Raw genomic sequence first — 17,286 nt, 5'->3', positions numbered from 1 at the left:
GCTGTTCCAAGCTCGTGTGTGTTGCCGCAGCTCTGGTAGATGGCACGACCATCTGGGTACGTTCGTACCGTGGAGCCCTTCCAGCATACCTCCTGCAGCGCTACGATGTCGAATTTGCGGTTCTTCAATTCGTTGGAGAGCACGTGGGTACTGCCCACAAAATTTAGAGATCGGCAGTTCCATGTTCCAAGTTTCCAATCGCTAGTCCCTTTTCGTCGCGTGGGTCTTTGCCGATTTCCATCCGAAATTTGTTGTTCGTTGTTCGTTGCTTATGTTTTTTGTAGTCACGGGCTCGCAAGGCCCGTAGCTAACCCCACTATCTCGCAGGAGAACCGTCGTGATGTTGCTGTTTTGGGTCCCATGTTCCGGTCCCTCAATAATAAACGTTAAATTTAAAGCGTTTCAATCGTCTCCTTATACTTATCACGGCTTTTATCAGAAAATCCGATCGAAGCAATACGAGCTTTTTCCCTTCCACACTTCTTCAGTTACCGTACTCTTAGACTTATCTCTAAAAACTTTTAAAAGTTGTTAGTTTCAAAAGCGATTTTAAAGGTTGAAAATGTAAACCGTAATTACGGAAGACTTTGCTGAGTTAAGGAGGATATAGCAAGGATATAGAAAAATAGTTTCAGAATTTTCAGTTTCTCAGAAAAAGTTTAGTATGTCCTTTGCAAGCAAAACATATAATAAAAATATAATGAATAATAATTGTAATAATTTTTAAAATCTGTTCTTAAGAAAATGATGAAAAATGTATACGTAACTGACATAAGAACAATTTGAAATAGGAATATTTAAAGCTCTTAAACTTCGTTAGCCAAAGATAGAAATTTTCACAAATCTTAGTAGAATAGTTTTGAGTTATATTAAAAATATTAAATTTCTTTAATTCCTACTACTTAGGATACGCTACATCAATTTGGATTTTTTTCCTTATATTTCAGATGAAAACAATTGTTTTCAATCATCTTTTATAAACTCAATTTCGCGTAAGGGCTTCATCAACTGCATCGTTGATGTACGTCGCGATTGACATAAATTTGTTGAATTTCCTAAAGTTTCCTGTATTTCAGCTATTTATTATTAAATTCAAGATCTTTTATCATAGAAATGTAGAGTTTTTCCATACTTTTTAGAAAAAAATAAGGATAAAACTATTTGTCACTATTTCGAAGGAATTCTCGATTTTTTCCTGTAACACGGCTCATCAGGTGGCACATACCTTCTTCGTCCATCATTAAGCTGTGTTTTCTACCAGGTCTTTATCTTATTGATGTGTTTGACAACCTTTCCCTTTTCCTTGAGTCTTCTCTTCATGGTTGTCCAGTATTTATCAATACCGCGGAACTGGGGGCAGTTGGGTAGGTTGAGGTTTTTCGGAACAAACTGGACCCCTTTCTCTGCATACCATTCTTGAACGACTTTGCCTTAAGGACAGCTTGCCAAATCTGGCCAAAACATTACGGGTTGGTCGTTTAATCAAAGACACTCTATTTGGTATAGTTCCGACGTTATGGTCTTATTTGTAATGAAAACATTTGTTTTTTGCCACAGCTGCAAATGCTCTGCCAAATCTTAAATTTTCCTGTAAATTTGTCGGCAAAAAAAATTTTAAATTTGGCTGGAACATTCCTTCGAGCCGTCGCCAAGTAAAATTTTTGACCTGGGATTTGCCCGAAATCAGCCTTGACATAGGTTTCATCGTCCATCAGAAGATACCCGTCGCATTTGGTGAGCACCTGGTCGTATAGCTTTCGAGCACGGATTTTGTCCACACTATTCTGTTTTATGGTCCGATTTGCATGTTTGCTAGCTCGATATGACTTGATTCCTTCCCGGAGTCAAATCCTCCTCCGGTACTAAATATGGGCAGCACTGAATTTTCTGGCCAAATCACGGTCTGACTTGTTGGAATTCCTCTTAGTCGTCTTCAACATCTTACCACGCAGTTTCCAATCGACAGTTTCACTCCGACGATTGGCTTGAGGCTTCCGAATAGTCCTCAGTGTTTCCTTATTCCGTTTGATAACGTGCCATATGGTATTTCTAGGCAATTTTAGCTGTTTAGCTAGTCTAGATGCAGACCGCAATGGATTATCCAAATAATTGTGCACAATTTTTTCACTTCCTTCGTCTCCCATGTGATTGTTTACAAAGTACCCCAGAAACTATCTTCTACGCAGACAACATGGCTATTTGAAGACAGTAAACTGACCTCATATCCAGTTCTTTTACACGTTTAAAATGTTTTAGAATATCTGGGACAGCATTTGAAAAAAAAAATCGAATCATTGGGGCCCCCCGAGAAAAATTGCCTCGGGCCCCCGATGGCTTAATCCGGCCCTGAACTATCCTCAAGACTTCAAGTAGTTTTGAGATCTGCGAAAAAAGTCATAAAAGTTTTTTTATTTGTTTACTTATTCTCATCGAACGAATTTTTATAGAAGTTTGAAACCAAACTGAGTTTTAGATATTTTCAAAGCACAAATGTAATTGTTTTGTAGGTTTCAACTAATTTGTTAAATGAAATCAAGTTTTTTAAACATTCTGCAGTAATGTTTCTTATGATATTTCTCCTAATTATTGAAAACTGTTGAAACATTCTTTTTTAGTTCATGCATCATCATCATCCAAAAATCAACAATAATTTTTGAATGGACAACAAAACAATAAAATCTAAATGAGATTTTTTTAAATGTATAGTTAATCAGTTATAAATGATTGATTTCACTAAAAACTGACACATTAAAAAAAAACTTCATCTAATCTAAACTAAATATAAAAGTCCAAATTTTATAAAAGATTCGAGTTCAGGACATTAAAATCTACCCAATTAATAATCAAAACATATTTAAGTACCAAAATGCTTCTCCTTTGAATTGGAAGAGTAGGCTTTGTGGCGGTGATGAAGGGTATCATCAGCAAAATTCAAAACAAAGAAAAAATTAAATTTAAAAATTACGATTTAACAATAAGTGAATTGAATTGTGCATCCAAATTGACCGGATTGGATTAGAATGAAATTGGGCCGGAGTGGCTTTCCGGAGAAGCTAACTTCAAGATTATGACAGATAGAGCAACAGTTAATCGCTTACAAGTGTCCTCAAGATGTATCGAAAACAAACAGAGAAAATATGGTTTTCGAGGTTTTCATCCGATTTCTCAGGTGTCCAAATAATTTCTTCTAACTTCTTATCCCCGCGTCAAAGATAGAAGTAGGAGCTTCCATAAGAAAAGTCTAGGAGCATAGGAGGTGTTGAAATATTCGATCACACCATTCACCAAAATGGATCCTGATCTATAACCTTTCCCCTACTAACAAAGCCCTTTTCTTGGATATTTAAATATAGATTCGCAGACGTATAGACGGTTTCTATAGTTGGTGATATTCACTTACCTTTGTTTATGAATTTTTCAAAATTAAGCTTTGGAATATAAAGAGACAAAAGGTTGTTAATTAATCTTATGCAGTATCCTACTAACAATCCCTCCTTCATTCCTCATTGATTACTAGGACGTGGCCGGCGCCGTTATTGATCATTTTCAAAGGGAGAGCATGAGTTTTGTGCATTGTGAATGAACTGTTATTCTCAAGCATCATTATCTTGGCCCTTGCCAAAAGCTCAATCACGAAGTAGCAACCATTGGCGGGGTAGAACGAGAAGAACTCGCTTAGCCACGCCAGCGATCACGGAATTTGAAATGCGCAAGTCAACAAAGGCTTAGGGGCTGTTCACTAATTACGTAAGCACATAGGGGGGGGGGGGGGTGGGGGGGTTTCACATTTGCTTACGATCTCTTACTAGGGAGGCAGGGGGGGTTTCCAAAAATCTTACGTAAGAAATGTTACATTAAAAATTCATCACAGCCATACGAAACCATATTACTCAGGTTTTTTTACTCACTACCAATTTGTTGGTTAATTTTGATGTTATGTTATTTATTTTTTAAAAGCTTTGAATTAATTAATATAAATTGCAGGTTTTATAAAATTTATAGAGAACCAATTCAAACCAACATGACATCAAAAACACTAAATCACATTATTAAAAAAAATCGTCGCGTTTCGCTTTCCATCATAACAATTTTTTAAATGAGAAATTTATAGAAACAAAAAAGAAAATTTCGCGATGTGAATCCACAATTTGAATCCATCATATTTCGAAAATGACTTCATCCAGAAAAAAATCTTGAAAAATCAATATAAGGCGGTTTAAATAATGAATTTCTAGACAGTTTTTTCAATGATAGACACTACCAACTTTTTAATTATACAAACGATTTACCAAAAAAAATCCTAAAACTTTATCGCTTACCGCTGAATGAGTCTGAGCTTTTAGGTTAGTTGACAACGTGATTATCGTTAAACATTTTTGTCCCAATTCTAGTAGTTTGGAATGATATTTTTTTAAAAGATTTTTATGATTTTCAAGTGAAAAGCATAACAATTTTTATGGAGCCTTGTGCTAACCTGATTGATCTCTCTTTTTTAAATCGGAATTTAGATTTTATATTGTTTATTCGATTTTGGAAATGTATTGTAAATTATTGTTACCCCAAACATGCTACGTCTTGAATAATGTTTTCATTAATCGTTTATGACATTTCATGTGTTGTTTTGTATAGATTGTGATTTTCAAATACAGTTTTTTTTTTTAATTTTACTTAAAAAGTGCTTTGCTGTGAAGCATTTACGTCACATTTTTAATATTTTCAAGTTTAAAAAAAAGCGTGTCAATTTCTCAAAGAAAAAAAAACGTAAGATCTTACAAGGGGGGGAGGGGGGGTTTTGAAAAATCTTACTTTGTCTTACCAGGGGGGAGGGGGGGTTGAAAATTTCCAAAATCGTGCTTACGTAATTAGTGAACGGCCCCTTATCAAATATGTTTTCTAAAGTTTTAAATGAATGATCATATCTATTCAATGATTTTAGGTGGATAAGAGTAGTCAACTTAGTTTAGCTTAGCGAAATGCTTCTCCCTTGAATTATCTATTTAATTTTATAAATAGGTTTTCATGTTTATTGAAAACAAAAATCCTTCTCACATGGGAAAAGTTTAAATATCTTTTTAATCTTTATATTTTGTTTAAATTTTCAAACTGATTTATCGAATTTTTAGTACATTTTTTTAAAATTTTTTGATAAGTTAGTCTATGTTTTTCAACTCTTCATTTTTTGGTGTTCTAAAACCAATAAGCTTTGATATTTTTTTAATCAAAAATATACATTTCAAATCGCGATTGTTATTTTTTCCTAATTTTAAACACTACAGTGGAATTTACAATCAACCTTTGAGGTGAAAATTAAGAAAAGAATTGTAAATAAAGAAAAATAATAACTTACAAATATTATAATTTTCCTAAAAATTAATCATGTTAAATTTTTTACCTGATCTGACATTTAATTTAAAAATAATTTTTCCCTAAATCTGTGTTCTGTAAATATTTATTTCAAATTTTAAAACTAGAGTGCTTATAAATTATTCCAAAGTGAATTTCTAGTACAGAATATGAAACATAATTAAAAAAAAAATATATCAAAATATTAACTAAACTTTCATTGTGATATGTTTTGGAAGCTTTGAATTAGAGATGTACCGAATAGTGGTATTCGGCGAACGGCCGAATACCGAATATTGACCTTTTCAACTATTCGACCAATCGAATATTCGGCCGAATATTCGGTCGAATATTCTATTGAGTTTTCAATGAAAAACCGTTAGCGCTTATTTCAATGCTTTCTATTTCTTCCATATTAATGCCCCTCATGTTTTTGAGTCGATTATTTTCAACCACATGATATTATCGGATGATGTATTACAGGATACTTTTTAAGTAGGGGTCTTTCTGATTTTTAAAATGTCACCAATAACTGAAAAGTCATCAGATGACTTGTCGCTTCTAGGGCGTTTATCAACAAAGAGATTGCGTTCCTGTGAAATCTGAGATAAAACATGTCGAAACAGGTGCCAAGCTATTTGAAATTGCTTCTCTGATACTGAATTTGATGAAGGTTGAATTTGAGCAAGATATCTTTAAAATAGTTGTTGAAAAGATAGATGATCTTTAATCTTACGCATACCATACTTCTAACCACACGTATCCAGTCGGTCAGGCATTCGGAACGATTTTTGAAAAAAAAAAATAAGAAAAAAGGGCAAAATTTATGTAAATTTTGAAATATTTGAAAAATTGAGCACAAAATCCAAAAAAAAAGAAGAGGAATTTGAGTTTTTTATTTGAATTAACAAATAACCTGAATAAACACGAGCAAAACTCGGGAAGTATTAAACAATATCTGGACATCCCGGCCAGATTTGACTTATCTGGATTCTTTACTGGATTTATGGACAAGCCGGAATATATCTAGAAAATCTGGAATAAACTTTAATCAAAGTATAAAGCGATACCGTTCAGCATTCTCCTGTACCAATCTACAATGAAAGATAGGCGGATACACCTTAGATGTTTTGTTGAAACCATAAGTTTTTAATGATTGTGTAGCTTTTACAACATTAATTTGGATATTTTATTAATTATCCAAAGTTATTTGAGAATTTACAAGTGTGTAGTAGATATTCGGCCTATTCGGCCGAATACTTGACTCAACTATTCGGTGAGCCGAATATTCGGCTTAACGGTTTTTCGGCGATATTCGGCGCCGAATATTCGGCCGACCGAATATTCGGTACATCTCTACTTTGAATTATTTTTCTTAAAGTAATATTTATTATATTTTTTTTTATTTTGTGTATTTCTCTTGAGTACATGGATGTAAATTGATGAAATTTTCAGTGAAGTTTTTGTAACGGAATGTGTACGTGTGCAGAATTTGGTTACAATTTGTTAAGTGCTTTTTGAGATAGCGTCCAAATCAGAAACTAATTGACAAAATTTTTTGGGCAAAATCGAGAATTTAATCCAGCAAAATCCCAGAAGGAGACCACAAGGCAGCTGGAACAGCAGCGATTTGATCTAAGTTTATATGGTAAATCGTTTAAGGAGTGGAAACAAGGAGTGTTGGAGTTTTTATCAAGCGTATTCCGATAATTTCAACAGGGTAAGTGAATAAAAGGTCAATTTTCCTGAGTGGATCGTCTAGCTGACTAATAAACATGGCTGACTTAATTTCTTCAAGATATAATTAAAACCTATTTACCGGTAATGGACAGCAAAATGAACTTTTTGGCGGGCACCCAACAGCTAGGTTTCCAGTTAGATTTTTTTTTAACAAGTCTAGCCTGTATTTTCGGAGATAGACAAGGAGAAAATATTCAAAAATTTGATGTCTAGTACTTGAGAAGGCTGACAGTCTGTGGAAGCAGCAAATCAGTCAGCCTTCTCAACGATTGATCTGATGAATGGCTAAATGTATATAAAGAAGACTACCTCACATTTTCGTATGTGACGGAAAGAATTAGAGAAACATGAGGTATCAAAGAACGAAAGAATATGTTTTTCAAAAAAATCATGATATTTACGGCATATGTTCTTTCGTTCTTTCATACCTCATGTTTCTTTAATTCTTTCCATCACATATGAAAATGTGATTATTTTCTGGTACAAAGATTTACCAAGCGATTTCATAACATCAGTATTGAAGACTACCTCCAAGTGCGACCGTTTTCCCTGCAAATCACTTCAATAGCTCCTGCAAAGTTTTAACTCTATTATGGTAGGATCTGAAATCGTGCCATAACGCGAAAACTGTGGTGGAGTGATAAAAAGTCTAGTATGTAATTATTGTGCCGATGAAGGACAATCTGCTGAATTTGTCATAACTTCGACCCATTTAAAATTTTGAGTAATTTTAAAGTTCAAGCTTCAGAAAACATGAAACGAAATAAAAAAGCCTTGATTTAGAAAAAAAGTTCACATTATAGATGGCGCACGTGATGCCCAAAAATTAAAGTCGAAATACTTCTTCGTTAGACGTAATCTCAAGATCCTATGAACAAAACGTAACAACATTACAATACTGGGCCGCTTTGCTGAAAATTTTATCAATTTTCATTCATGCATTCAAAAGTTATTCACAAAACAGTGTTGCAGTTTTTTTTCGAAAACACTCCCTTATACATTGTGCACGAAAGCAACATTCAAGAAAACCTACGCTTTTGAGCGCCATTTCATTAATTTTTCGAAAAATTATAGATTTCGGTCGAACGAAAACCTTTAGATTCTAAAAAAATCATTAAATTTGGTTTTAAATACGAGGAATCGATAGGCATCATTAACAAAAAAGTTATCATTTTAGTTCTTATACTCCTTTGACTCTTTGAGACCATTCATTACGAGGGTTACATTACGAGGTTTACAAAGCTATAAATTTTATTCAAATGTACCCTTGTAGATTCTGAACAGCAATATGTATATCACATCCCTGGAAGGTTCAAATGTTGAAACAAATTGCATTTAAAATTTACTACATTCACCATTTAACATTTTTCAAACAACGTTGAACGGAAAACTCGTGCACAGTTGAGAAAACTATTTCTAAAGTATCTTCTAAAGAATAGTGGTTTTACGCTGCATCCAAGTGACGCACGGACATTTTCCTTACCTCGAAATTTCCCCGGAAATGTCATCTGGCAGTTCTCGAGATGTTGTGGGCGGTCAAAACTCTGCTGAACCGATACCAAAGCAAGAAACTTTAAAAAACAAAGGAAAATTACTAGTTATTCCCAATTTGTGCTCCCTCTTCTACCAATGAATGCTGGGATGCTGGAGCAAACTTTCGATTATAGTTTTTTTTTTCTGTTGCTTGTTTCTAACGAATGAACCAAAGAAAAAATTCAGATAGAAATGCAATGGTCAGTTATGCATCATTTAAGGAGAGTGAGAATCCGGTCCCTGCCTGGTTTGGGTTTTGCCGGCCAACTCTTTATCGAGTGTTTGTGGCCAACCGATGGGACCACCATGGAAATGTTCTTCGGATGTTGCACAGTTCTAACTAGACGAGGGAAGTTTGCGAATACATAGAACAAGCTCTGGGTGTTTGTGTTTGTAAGTGTGCGTCCTTTCAGTTCAGTGTATGTTTCTGTGGGCTGTTGGCCGGCTTGTTGCTTTAGTTCGAAGCCCTTGGTTTTGCGGGCTAAATCGAACATTCTCTATTTCTCCTGCCTCCTGGCAAAAACCTAGAACAGGATGTCGACTAGCTAGAGGATGCTGGGTTTGGGGTAAAAGTGAAGCTGTCTAAGGAGATAATTTGCAAAGTACCCTCGGGAGCGAATGGTTTGAGTAAGTTTTCCGTCCGATGGCAAACTCATGAATTTTGATACGATGTTTAAATTTTGAGTAGATATTTTTGCTCAAGCATTGCAATAAGGGATATTGAAATGCAAAATTGTTGGCAGGAAATTTCCCACGGAAAATAGTTAATATCTCAATCTTAAAAATCGATTTTCATAATAGCCAAACTCAAATTTTGGAAGCAATATTCAAAAAGTTGGTCGTTTTAGTTAAAAACTGAATTCATTGATATAACAAATAATAGAGGTAGTCAATAATTTCTTTCAAAAATGGCCAGAGGATGCTCCAAGGCCTACTAAAACATTCCCGTTAACTGACCATAATATGCACTCCACCGTTTTCCGCCACACTCAAGTGCTCCTAAACTCTGTAAACGGGAAACCCAACTTTCGAATATATGTGATGGCAAAACTTTGTCTATAAATATTGTGTGAACTTTGTGCGGCGCAGTTTTGCTTTCGATTTTCACGGACCTCTAAGCGCAGAAGCACCCTCTGGTCTGGTCACATTCTGGTTGGCCCGAAAAACCACCCCTGTCGATTCGCAAGCAAAAGGAACAACATGTCATGCAGAAAGCATGCAATAAATTTAAAATATTACATGAAATATGAGCTTGAATTCTGCCGGAGATTGGACGTCTATACGAGAAAACTCCCTGGATGTTTTGGATGTGCGGTGAGTTCTGTGTTGGGCAAAGTCAAACTGTGTCACTTTCGTATGTTTTTGTTATAGTGTAACCATGAATAAACTGCAACAATTCGAGAATGTCCGATGCCGAGAATGAGAGCATGTTTGCAAAAATATAATACAACAGTCAACCGAATCAAAATTGTCGTTTGAAGCAGTAAGTTTCAGATTAAATTTATTTCATGCTAAATTTTCGTCGTCGAAAAATTCATCCAGATGAACTTTCTCCACAATTTTAAGACCATCGATTTTCGCTATCAACCGATCCATCGAATCACACTCGAAAAAGTACAAACACTCGTATATCCGGTGCCACATTTGGTAGATAAAGTTTGGTCCATCGTCGTCCGTCCGAATTTCGTCCCGGGAGTTGATGTTCAGGAACTGCGATTCCGTTTCGTTTCCGTTGAAAGGTGGCCATTTTAGTTCCATATCGATCGTTGGATCCCTTGAAAGCAAAAGGGGAATTGAAAATGAAGCTGCAAACTTTGAAATTAAAAAATCATATAACATAAATTTTTGTCATTTTTGTAATTTTTGTCTTTTTTGTCATTTTTGTAATTTTTGTAATTTTTGTATTTTTTGTAATTTTTGTAATTTTTGTCATTTTTGTAATTTTTGTAATTTTTGTAATTTTTGTAATTTTTGTAATTTTTGTAATTTTTGTAATTTATGTAATTTTTGTAATTTTTGTAATTTTTGTAATTTTTGTAATTTTTGTAATTTTTGTAATTTTTGTTATTTTTGTCACTTTTGTCATTTTTGTCATTTTTGTCATTTTTGTCATTTTTGTCATTTTTGTCATTTTTGTCATTTTTGTCATTTTTGTCATTTTTGTCATTTTTGTCATTTTTGTCATTTTTGTCATTTTTGTCATTTTTGTCATTTTTGTCATTTTTGTCATTTTTGTCATTTTTGTCATTTTTGTCATTTTTGTCATTTTTGTCATTTTTGTCATTTTTGTCATTTTTGTCATTTTTGTCATTTTTGTCATTTTTGTCATTTTTGTCATTTTTGTCATTTTTGTCATTTTTGTCATTTTTGTCATTTTTGTCATTTTTGTCATTTTTGTCATTTTTGTCATTTTTGTCATTTTTGTCATTTTTGTCATTTTTGTCATTTTTGTCATTTTTGTCATTTTTGTCATTTTTGTCATTTTTGTCATTTTTGTCATTTTTGTCATTTTTGTCATTTTTGTCATTTTTGTCATTTTTGTCATTTTTGTCATTTTTGTCATTTTTGTCATTTTTGTCATTTTTGTCATTTTTGTCATTTTTGTCATTTTTGTCATTTTTGTCATTTTTGTCATTTTTGTCATTTTTGTCATTTTTGTCATTTTTGTCATTTTTGTCATTTTTGTCATTTTTGTCATTTTTGTCATTTTTGTCATTTTTGTCATTTTTGTCATTTTTGTCATTTTTGTCATTTTTGTCATTTTTGTCATTTTTGTCATTTTTGTCATTTTTGTCATTTTTGTCATTTTTGTCATTTTTGTCATTTTTGTCATTTTTGTCATTTTTGTCATTTTTGTCATTTTTGTCATTTTTGTCATTTTTGTCATTTTTGTCATTTTTGTCATTTTTGTCATTTTTGTCATTTTTGTCATTTTTGTCATTTTTGTCATTTTTGTCATTTTTGTCATTTTTGTCATTTTTGTCATTTTTGTCATTTTTGTCATTTTTGTCATTTTTGTCATTTTTGTCATTTTTGTCATTTTTGTCATTTTTGTCATTTTTGTCATTTTTGTCATTTTTGTCATTTTTGTCATTTTTGTCATTTTTGTCATTTTTGTCATTTTTGTCATTTTTGTCATTTTTGTCATTTTTGTCATTTTTGTCATTTTTGTCTTTTTTGTCATTTTTGTCATTTATGTCATTTTGTCATTTTTGTCATTTTTGTCGTTTTTGTCGTTTTTGTCATTTTTGTCATTTTTGTCATTTTTGTCATTTTTGTCATTTTTGTCATTTTTGTCATTTTTGTCATTTTTGTCATTTTTGTCATTTTTGTCATTTTTGTCATTTTTGTCATTTTTGTCATTTTTGTCATTTTTGTCATTTTTGTCATTTTTGTCATTTTTGTCATTTTTGTCATTTTTGTCATTTTTGTCATTTTTGTCATTTTTGTCATTTTTGTCATTTTTGTCATTTTTGTCATTTTTGTCATTTTTGTCATTTTTGTCATTTTTGTCATTTTTGTCATTTTTGTCATTTTTGTCATTTTTGTCATTTTTGTCATTTTTGTCATTTTTGTCATTTTTGTCATTTTTGTCATTTTTGTCATTTTTGTCATTTTTGTCATTTTTGTCATTTTTGTCATTTTTGTCATTTTTGTCATTTTTGTCATTTTTGTCATTTTTGTCATTTTTGTCATTTTTGTCATTTTTGTCATTTTTGTCATTTTTGTCATTTTTGTCATTTTTGTCATTTTTGTCATTTTTGTCATTTTTGTCATTTTTGTCATTTTTGTCATTTTTGTCATTTTTGTCATTTTTGTCATTTTTGTCATTTTTGTCATTTTTGTCATTTTTGTCATTTTTGTCATTTTTGTCATTTTTGTCATTTTTGTCATTTTTGTCATTTTTGTCATTTTTGTCATTTTTGTCATTTTTGTCATTTTTGTCATTTTTGTCATTTTTGTCATTTTTGTCATTTTTGTCATTTTTGTCATTTTTGTCATTTTTGTCATTTTTGTCATTTTTGTCATATTTGTGATTTTTGTCATTTTGGTCATTTTTGTCATTTTTGTCATTTTTGCCTCTTTTGTCATTTTTGTCATTTTTGTCATTTTTGTCATTTTTGTCATTTTTGTCATTTTTGTCATTTTTGTCATTTTTGTCATTTTTGTCATTTTTGTCATTTTTGTCATTTTTGTCATTTTTGTCATTTTTGTAATTTTTGTCATTTTTGTCATTTTTGTCATTTTTGTCATTTTTGTCATTTTTGTCATTTTTTGTCATTTTTGTTATTTTTGTCATTTTTGTCATTTTTGTCATTTTTGTCATTTTTGTCATTTTTGTCATTTTTGTCATTTTTGTCATTTTTGTCATTTTTGTCATTTTTGTCATTTTTGTCATTTTTGTCATTTTTGTCATTTTTGTCATATTTGTGATTTTTGTGATTTTTGTCATTTTTGTCATTTTTGTCATTTCTGTCATTTTTTTTTTTTCATTTTCGTTTGTTTTTAAATGTTCCTTATTTCAATTTAGTTGATATGGCTTAATTTCCTCAAATGTTCCTTGAACCTACTTAATCTGTTCTTTTGACACAATTTCTCGAAATTTTGCCAATGATTCTTTCAAAACAGTTAGTTTTTACAACTTTCACTTAAAAGATGAGATTTTTATACGAAAATTTTTGACATCATACCCATATTTGATGAAATTGCTGAATCGCCGAACATTTCTCTCCGTCACTTCCCATTCGGTTTGGAAGGCTCGTTTGTTCTTCAACGCAGCTTTAGCGTTGTAAGATGTAAAAAGGTAGCCCAAATCATCCCCATGAATGGCGACCTGATAACTTGGGTCCAGATCGTTCGCGTAATACTCGTTCTTGTACTTGCCAAATTTGCCATCATACTCGAACCGATAGTAGTAAATCGGGGCCAGATAGGTGTAGGAATTCCTCAGTTCCTGTAGCAATCGCTTCACCGGGTAGTACATATTTGAAAGATCCGCCAATTTTCCGTAAAAATGTTTTCCCACTCCTGCAGGTTCAACTTTTTCTACCAGAGCTGCTGCTTTTCGTATCAAATCCTGATATCTTTTGTTCAGAGTCTCATTATTGTGATTCGGAAAGTTGTTGTGAGCGAAAAAGTGATGAATCGGTGAAAACAAAGGAATGAATTCTCCGGCGGTCATTCCAATCATCAACGGCACCTGACTGGCTGGTTCAGTTTTGAAAAGCTCATGAACGGGTTGCGTAACGAGAGCATCTGGATCATTTGGATTTTCTATCGTTGGGATGAAAATGGGAAGCCCTACTGTAGCAAAAATGAATCGTCTTTTGGACGTTTGAAGCTGGAAGAGATCTCTGAATGGGAGTTTCATCAGTTGTTCGTAGGTTGTTATGTTGAGCGACTCCAGATATTCGTGCACAAATTCATCCTGATAGTAGATCATAGCCGAAGGTGACAGTAATGAACCGGACATTGCAATAGCTCGATGAAACAATCCTTGAAATTGTTCCAGATACAAATGATAGGTAACCGAATGAGCTCCCACACTTTGACCCATCAGCGTCACATTGCTCGGGTCTCCTCCGAAAGGTTCAATGAACTGTTGAACCCACTGCAGTGCTATGAGTTGGTCTTTGAGTCCGAAATTACCCGTCACATTGAAGGTTGTGTAGTGCATGAATCCACTTATGAACAGTCTATAGTTGAAGGACACGATCAAAACTCCCTAAAATAATCCAATCTTGTAAAACATCGTGAATTTTAAAAAGTATATTAACTTACACTCTCGACCAACAAATCCACACCGTACATGTCCGTTTGAGGGGACCAAATTGCGTAACTGCCACCGTGAATGTAAACCAGCACCGGATAGCGTTGGTCTTTTCCATCCCCGTGCGGAACCAGAGGGCTGTAGACGTTCATGAAGAGACAGTCCTCGTCTCCGAGGACTTCGGAGGCTGAGCCCAGTGAGTTGAGTTGGGCACAAACGCTGCCCAACTGTTGATATTTCTCCGTACCGTTCGGTTCCCGGAGGATAGGATTCTGTAAATATTAAGGGATGCATTAAACGGTGTATTTCTTTATCACTTCATTTAGAAAAAGATAAAACGCTTTTCTTCGAACAGTGAACAGAGCTTAACGGGTGGCAACAAAATTTTGGATTTTTTCGAGACCATAATACTCAAATATAAACGAGGTCAGAGAAAAATGGGAGTGTGTATGTATAGGCTTTTCTTCGCTTCTTTTTGCCAGTAATTTTTATTTTGATTATGTTTGCCCATTTTTTTTTTCAAAATACCTTCGAAATAGAAGCGTTTAACGAGCGCGTTGTACAGTTCTACGAACTGCACAAAAACCTCGGCAAAAAGTACAAAGTACAACATTTTGAAAGTGAAAATGTGGCGGTTACCACTGTTTATCATATTCAAAAATCCTCAACAACTACTCGTAAGCAAGATAGGGGCAGACCAGTGAAAATTATGGACGAAAACGGACTCCTTTTTCTTTCTCGTGTCTTCAACAACAAGGATTCACTGAATACGGGATGCCGTAAAAAAAAACAATTGTTCTCACTAGCACATTGACAAAACATTGAAAAGAGTTGGAATTATGTGCCGAAAGAAGACAAGAGCCACAAATACACTTAGAATCAGATTTCGACTCTTAAGTCACTATGCTGCTGTATGATAAAAAATTATTTCGGAATTTTTTTGGTTTGTACGATACCCATTCGATCCCATTTGTACCCAAGAACCACAACCCGACAAATCTGCCTCAGTATCGCCCAACCGAAGATTTTTTCGGAACTTTGTGCTCTTTGGTGTACAAAAATAATTGGAGATCCAAAATCAGCAATCAAAAGAATCTAAAAAGTGGACAAGAAGACCGTACAACGCTCCTGTTCCGACATCAAACGGAAGCTTCGCCGAACAACCGATTATGGGCCGTTTTCAACTATTCACTATATTTTTTCAACAATGGACAATGTACCTTTGATTCCAATTAATCAAATTTTCTTCAAGTACGGATTCATTTCCACAGCTTGAAAGAGAAATTTCAAAATTTAGTTGCCACCTATTCTACTACTCTCAAGAATCAGGAAGTTTAAAGTCCCGAAAATATTAATTTATAGTTTACAACATCCAACAACTCTGCATATCATTGGCTTTCATAACTGTTTATCGAATCTATGTATATAAAAATGTATTCCTGTCTGTCTGTCTGTCTGTCTGTCTGTCTGTCTGTCTGTCTGTCTGTCTGTCTGTCTGTCTGTCTGTCTGTCTGTCTGTCTGTCTGTCTGTCTGTCTGTCTGTCTGTCTGTCTGTCTGTCTGTCTGTCTGTCTGTCTGTCTGTCTGTCTGTCTGTCTGTCTGTCTGTCTGTCTGTCTGTCTGTCTGTCTGTCTGTCTGTCTGTCTGTCTGTCTGTCTGTCTGTCTGTCTGTCTGTCTGTCTGTCTGTCTGTCTGTCTGTCTGTCTGTCTGTCTGTCTGTCTGTCTGTCTGTCTGTCTGTCTGTCTGTCTGTCTGTCTGTCTGTCTGTCTGTCTGTCTGTCTGTCTGTCTGTCTGTCTGTCTGTCTGTCTGTCTGTCTGTCTGTCTGTCTGTCTGTCTGTCTGTCTGTCTGTCTGTCTGTCTGTCTGTCTGTCTGTCTGTCTGTCTGTCTGTCTGTCTGTCTGTCTGTCTGTCTGTCTGTCTGTCTGTCTGTCTGTCTGTCTGTCTGTCTGTCTGTCTGTCTGTCTGTCTGTCTGTCTGTCTGTCTGTCTGTCTGTCTGTCTGTCTGTCTGTCTGTCTGTCTGTCTGTCTGTCTGTCTGTCTGTCTGTCTGTCTGTCTGTCTGTCTGTCTGTCTGTCTGTCTGTCTGTCTGTCTGTCTGTCTGTCTGTCTGTCTGTCTGTCTGTCTGTCTGTCTGTCTGTCTGTCTGTCTGTCTGTCTGTCTGTCTGTCTGTCTGTCTGTCTGTCTGTCTGTCTGTCTGTCTGTCTGTCTGTCTGTCTGTCTGTCTGTCTGTCTGTCTGTCTGTCTGTCTGTCTGTCTGTCTGTCTGTCTGTCTGTCTGTCTGTCTGTCTGTCTGTCTGTCTGTCTGTCTGTCTGTCTGTCTGTCTGTCTGTCTGTCTGTCTGTCTGTCTGTCTGTCTGTCTGTCTGTCTGTCTGTCTGTCTGTCTGTCTGTCTGTCTGTCTGTCTGTCTGTCTGTCTGTCTGTCTGTCTGTCTGTCTGTCTGTCTGTCTGTCTGTCTGTCTGTCTGTCTGTCTGTCTGTCTGTCTGTCTGTCTGTCTGTCTGTCTGTCTGTCTGTCTGTCTGTCTGTCTGTCTGTCTGTCTGTCTGTCTGTCTGTCTGTCTGTCTGTCTGTCTGTCTGTCTGTCTGTCTGTCTGTCTGTCTGTCTGTCTGTCTGTCTGTCTGTCTGTCTGTCTGTCTGTCTGTCTGTCTGTCTGTCTGTCTGTCTGTCTGTCTGTCTGTCTGTCTGTCTGTCTGTCTGTCTGTCTGTCTGTCTGTCTGTCTGTCTGTCTGTCTGTCTGTCTGTCTGTCTGTCTGTCTGTCTGTCTGTCTGTCTGTCTGTCTGTCTGTCTGTCTGTCTGTCTGTCTGTCTGTCTGTCTGTCTGTCTGTCTGTCTGTCTGTCTGTCTGTCTGTCTGTCTGTCTGTCTGTCTGTCTGTCTGTCTGTCTGTCTGTCTGTCTGTC

At 34.8% G+C, this 17,286-nt stretch overlaps 1 protein-coding gene across 1 annotated transcript in view; it reads right to left on the bottom strand.

Annotated features, from left to right (window-relative positions):
- Positions 1-10,100: 10,100 nt before the first annotated feature.
- Positions 10,101-17,286, bottom strand: part of LOC129748753 (juvenile hormone esterase-like) — a 25,353-nt gene continuing 18,167 nt past the window's right edge. Inside the window, exons 2-4 of the mRNA XM_055743488.1 lie at positions 14,398-14,658; positions 13,308-14,341; positions 10,101-10,390 (exon numbers count right to left, since the gene is read on the bottom strand). Coding sequence (XP_055599463.1) covers positions 10,123-10,390; positions 13,308-14,341; positions 14,398-14,658 — 1,563 coding nt within the window. The 3' untranslated portion in view covers positions 10,101-10,122. The remainder of the gene's footprint in view (positions 10,391-13,307; positions 14,342-14,397; positions 14,659-17,286) is intronic.

This window comes from Uranotaenia lowii, chromosome 2 (assembly GCF_029784155.1).
Source record: "Uranotaenia lowii strain MFRU-FL chromosome 2, ASM2978415v1, whole genome shotgun sequence".
Lineage (NCBI taxonomy): Eukaryota > Metazoa > Arthropoda > Insecta > Diptera > Culicidae > Uranotaenia > Uranotaenia lowii.
This window is presented reverse-complemented; position numbering and strand designations above follow the sequence as displayed.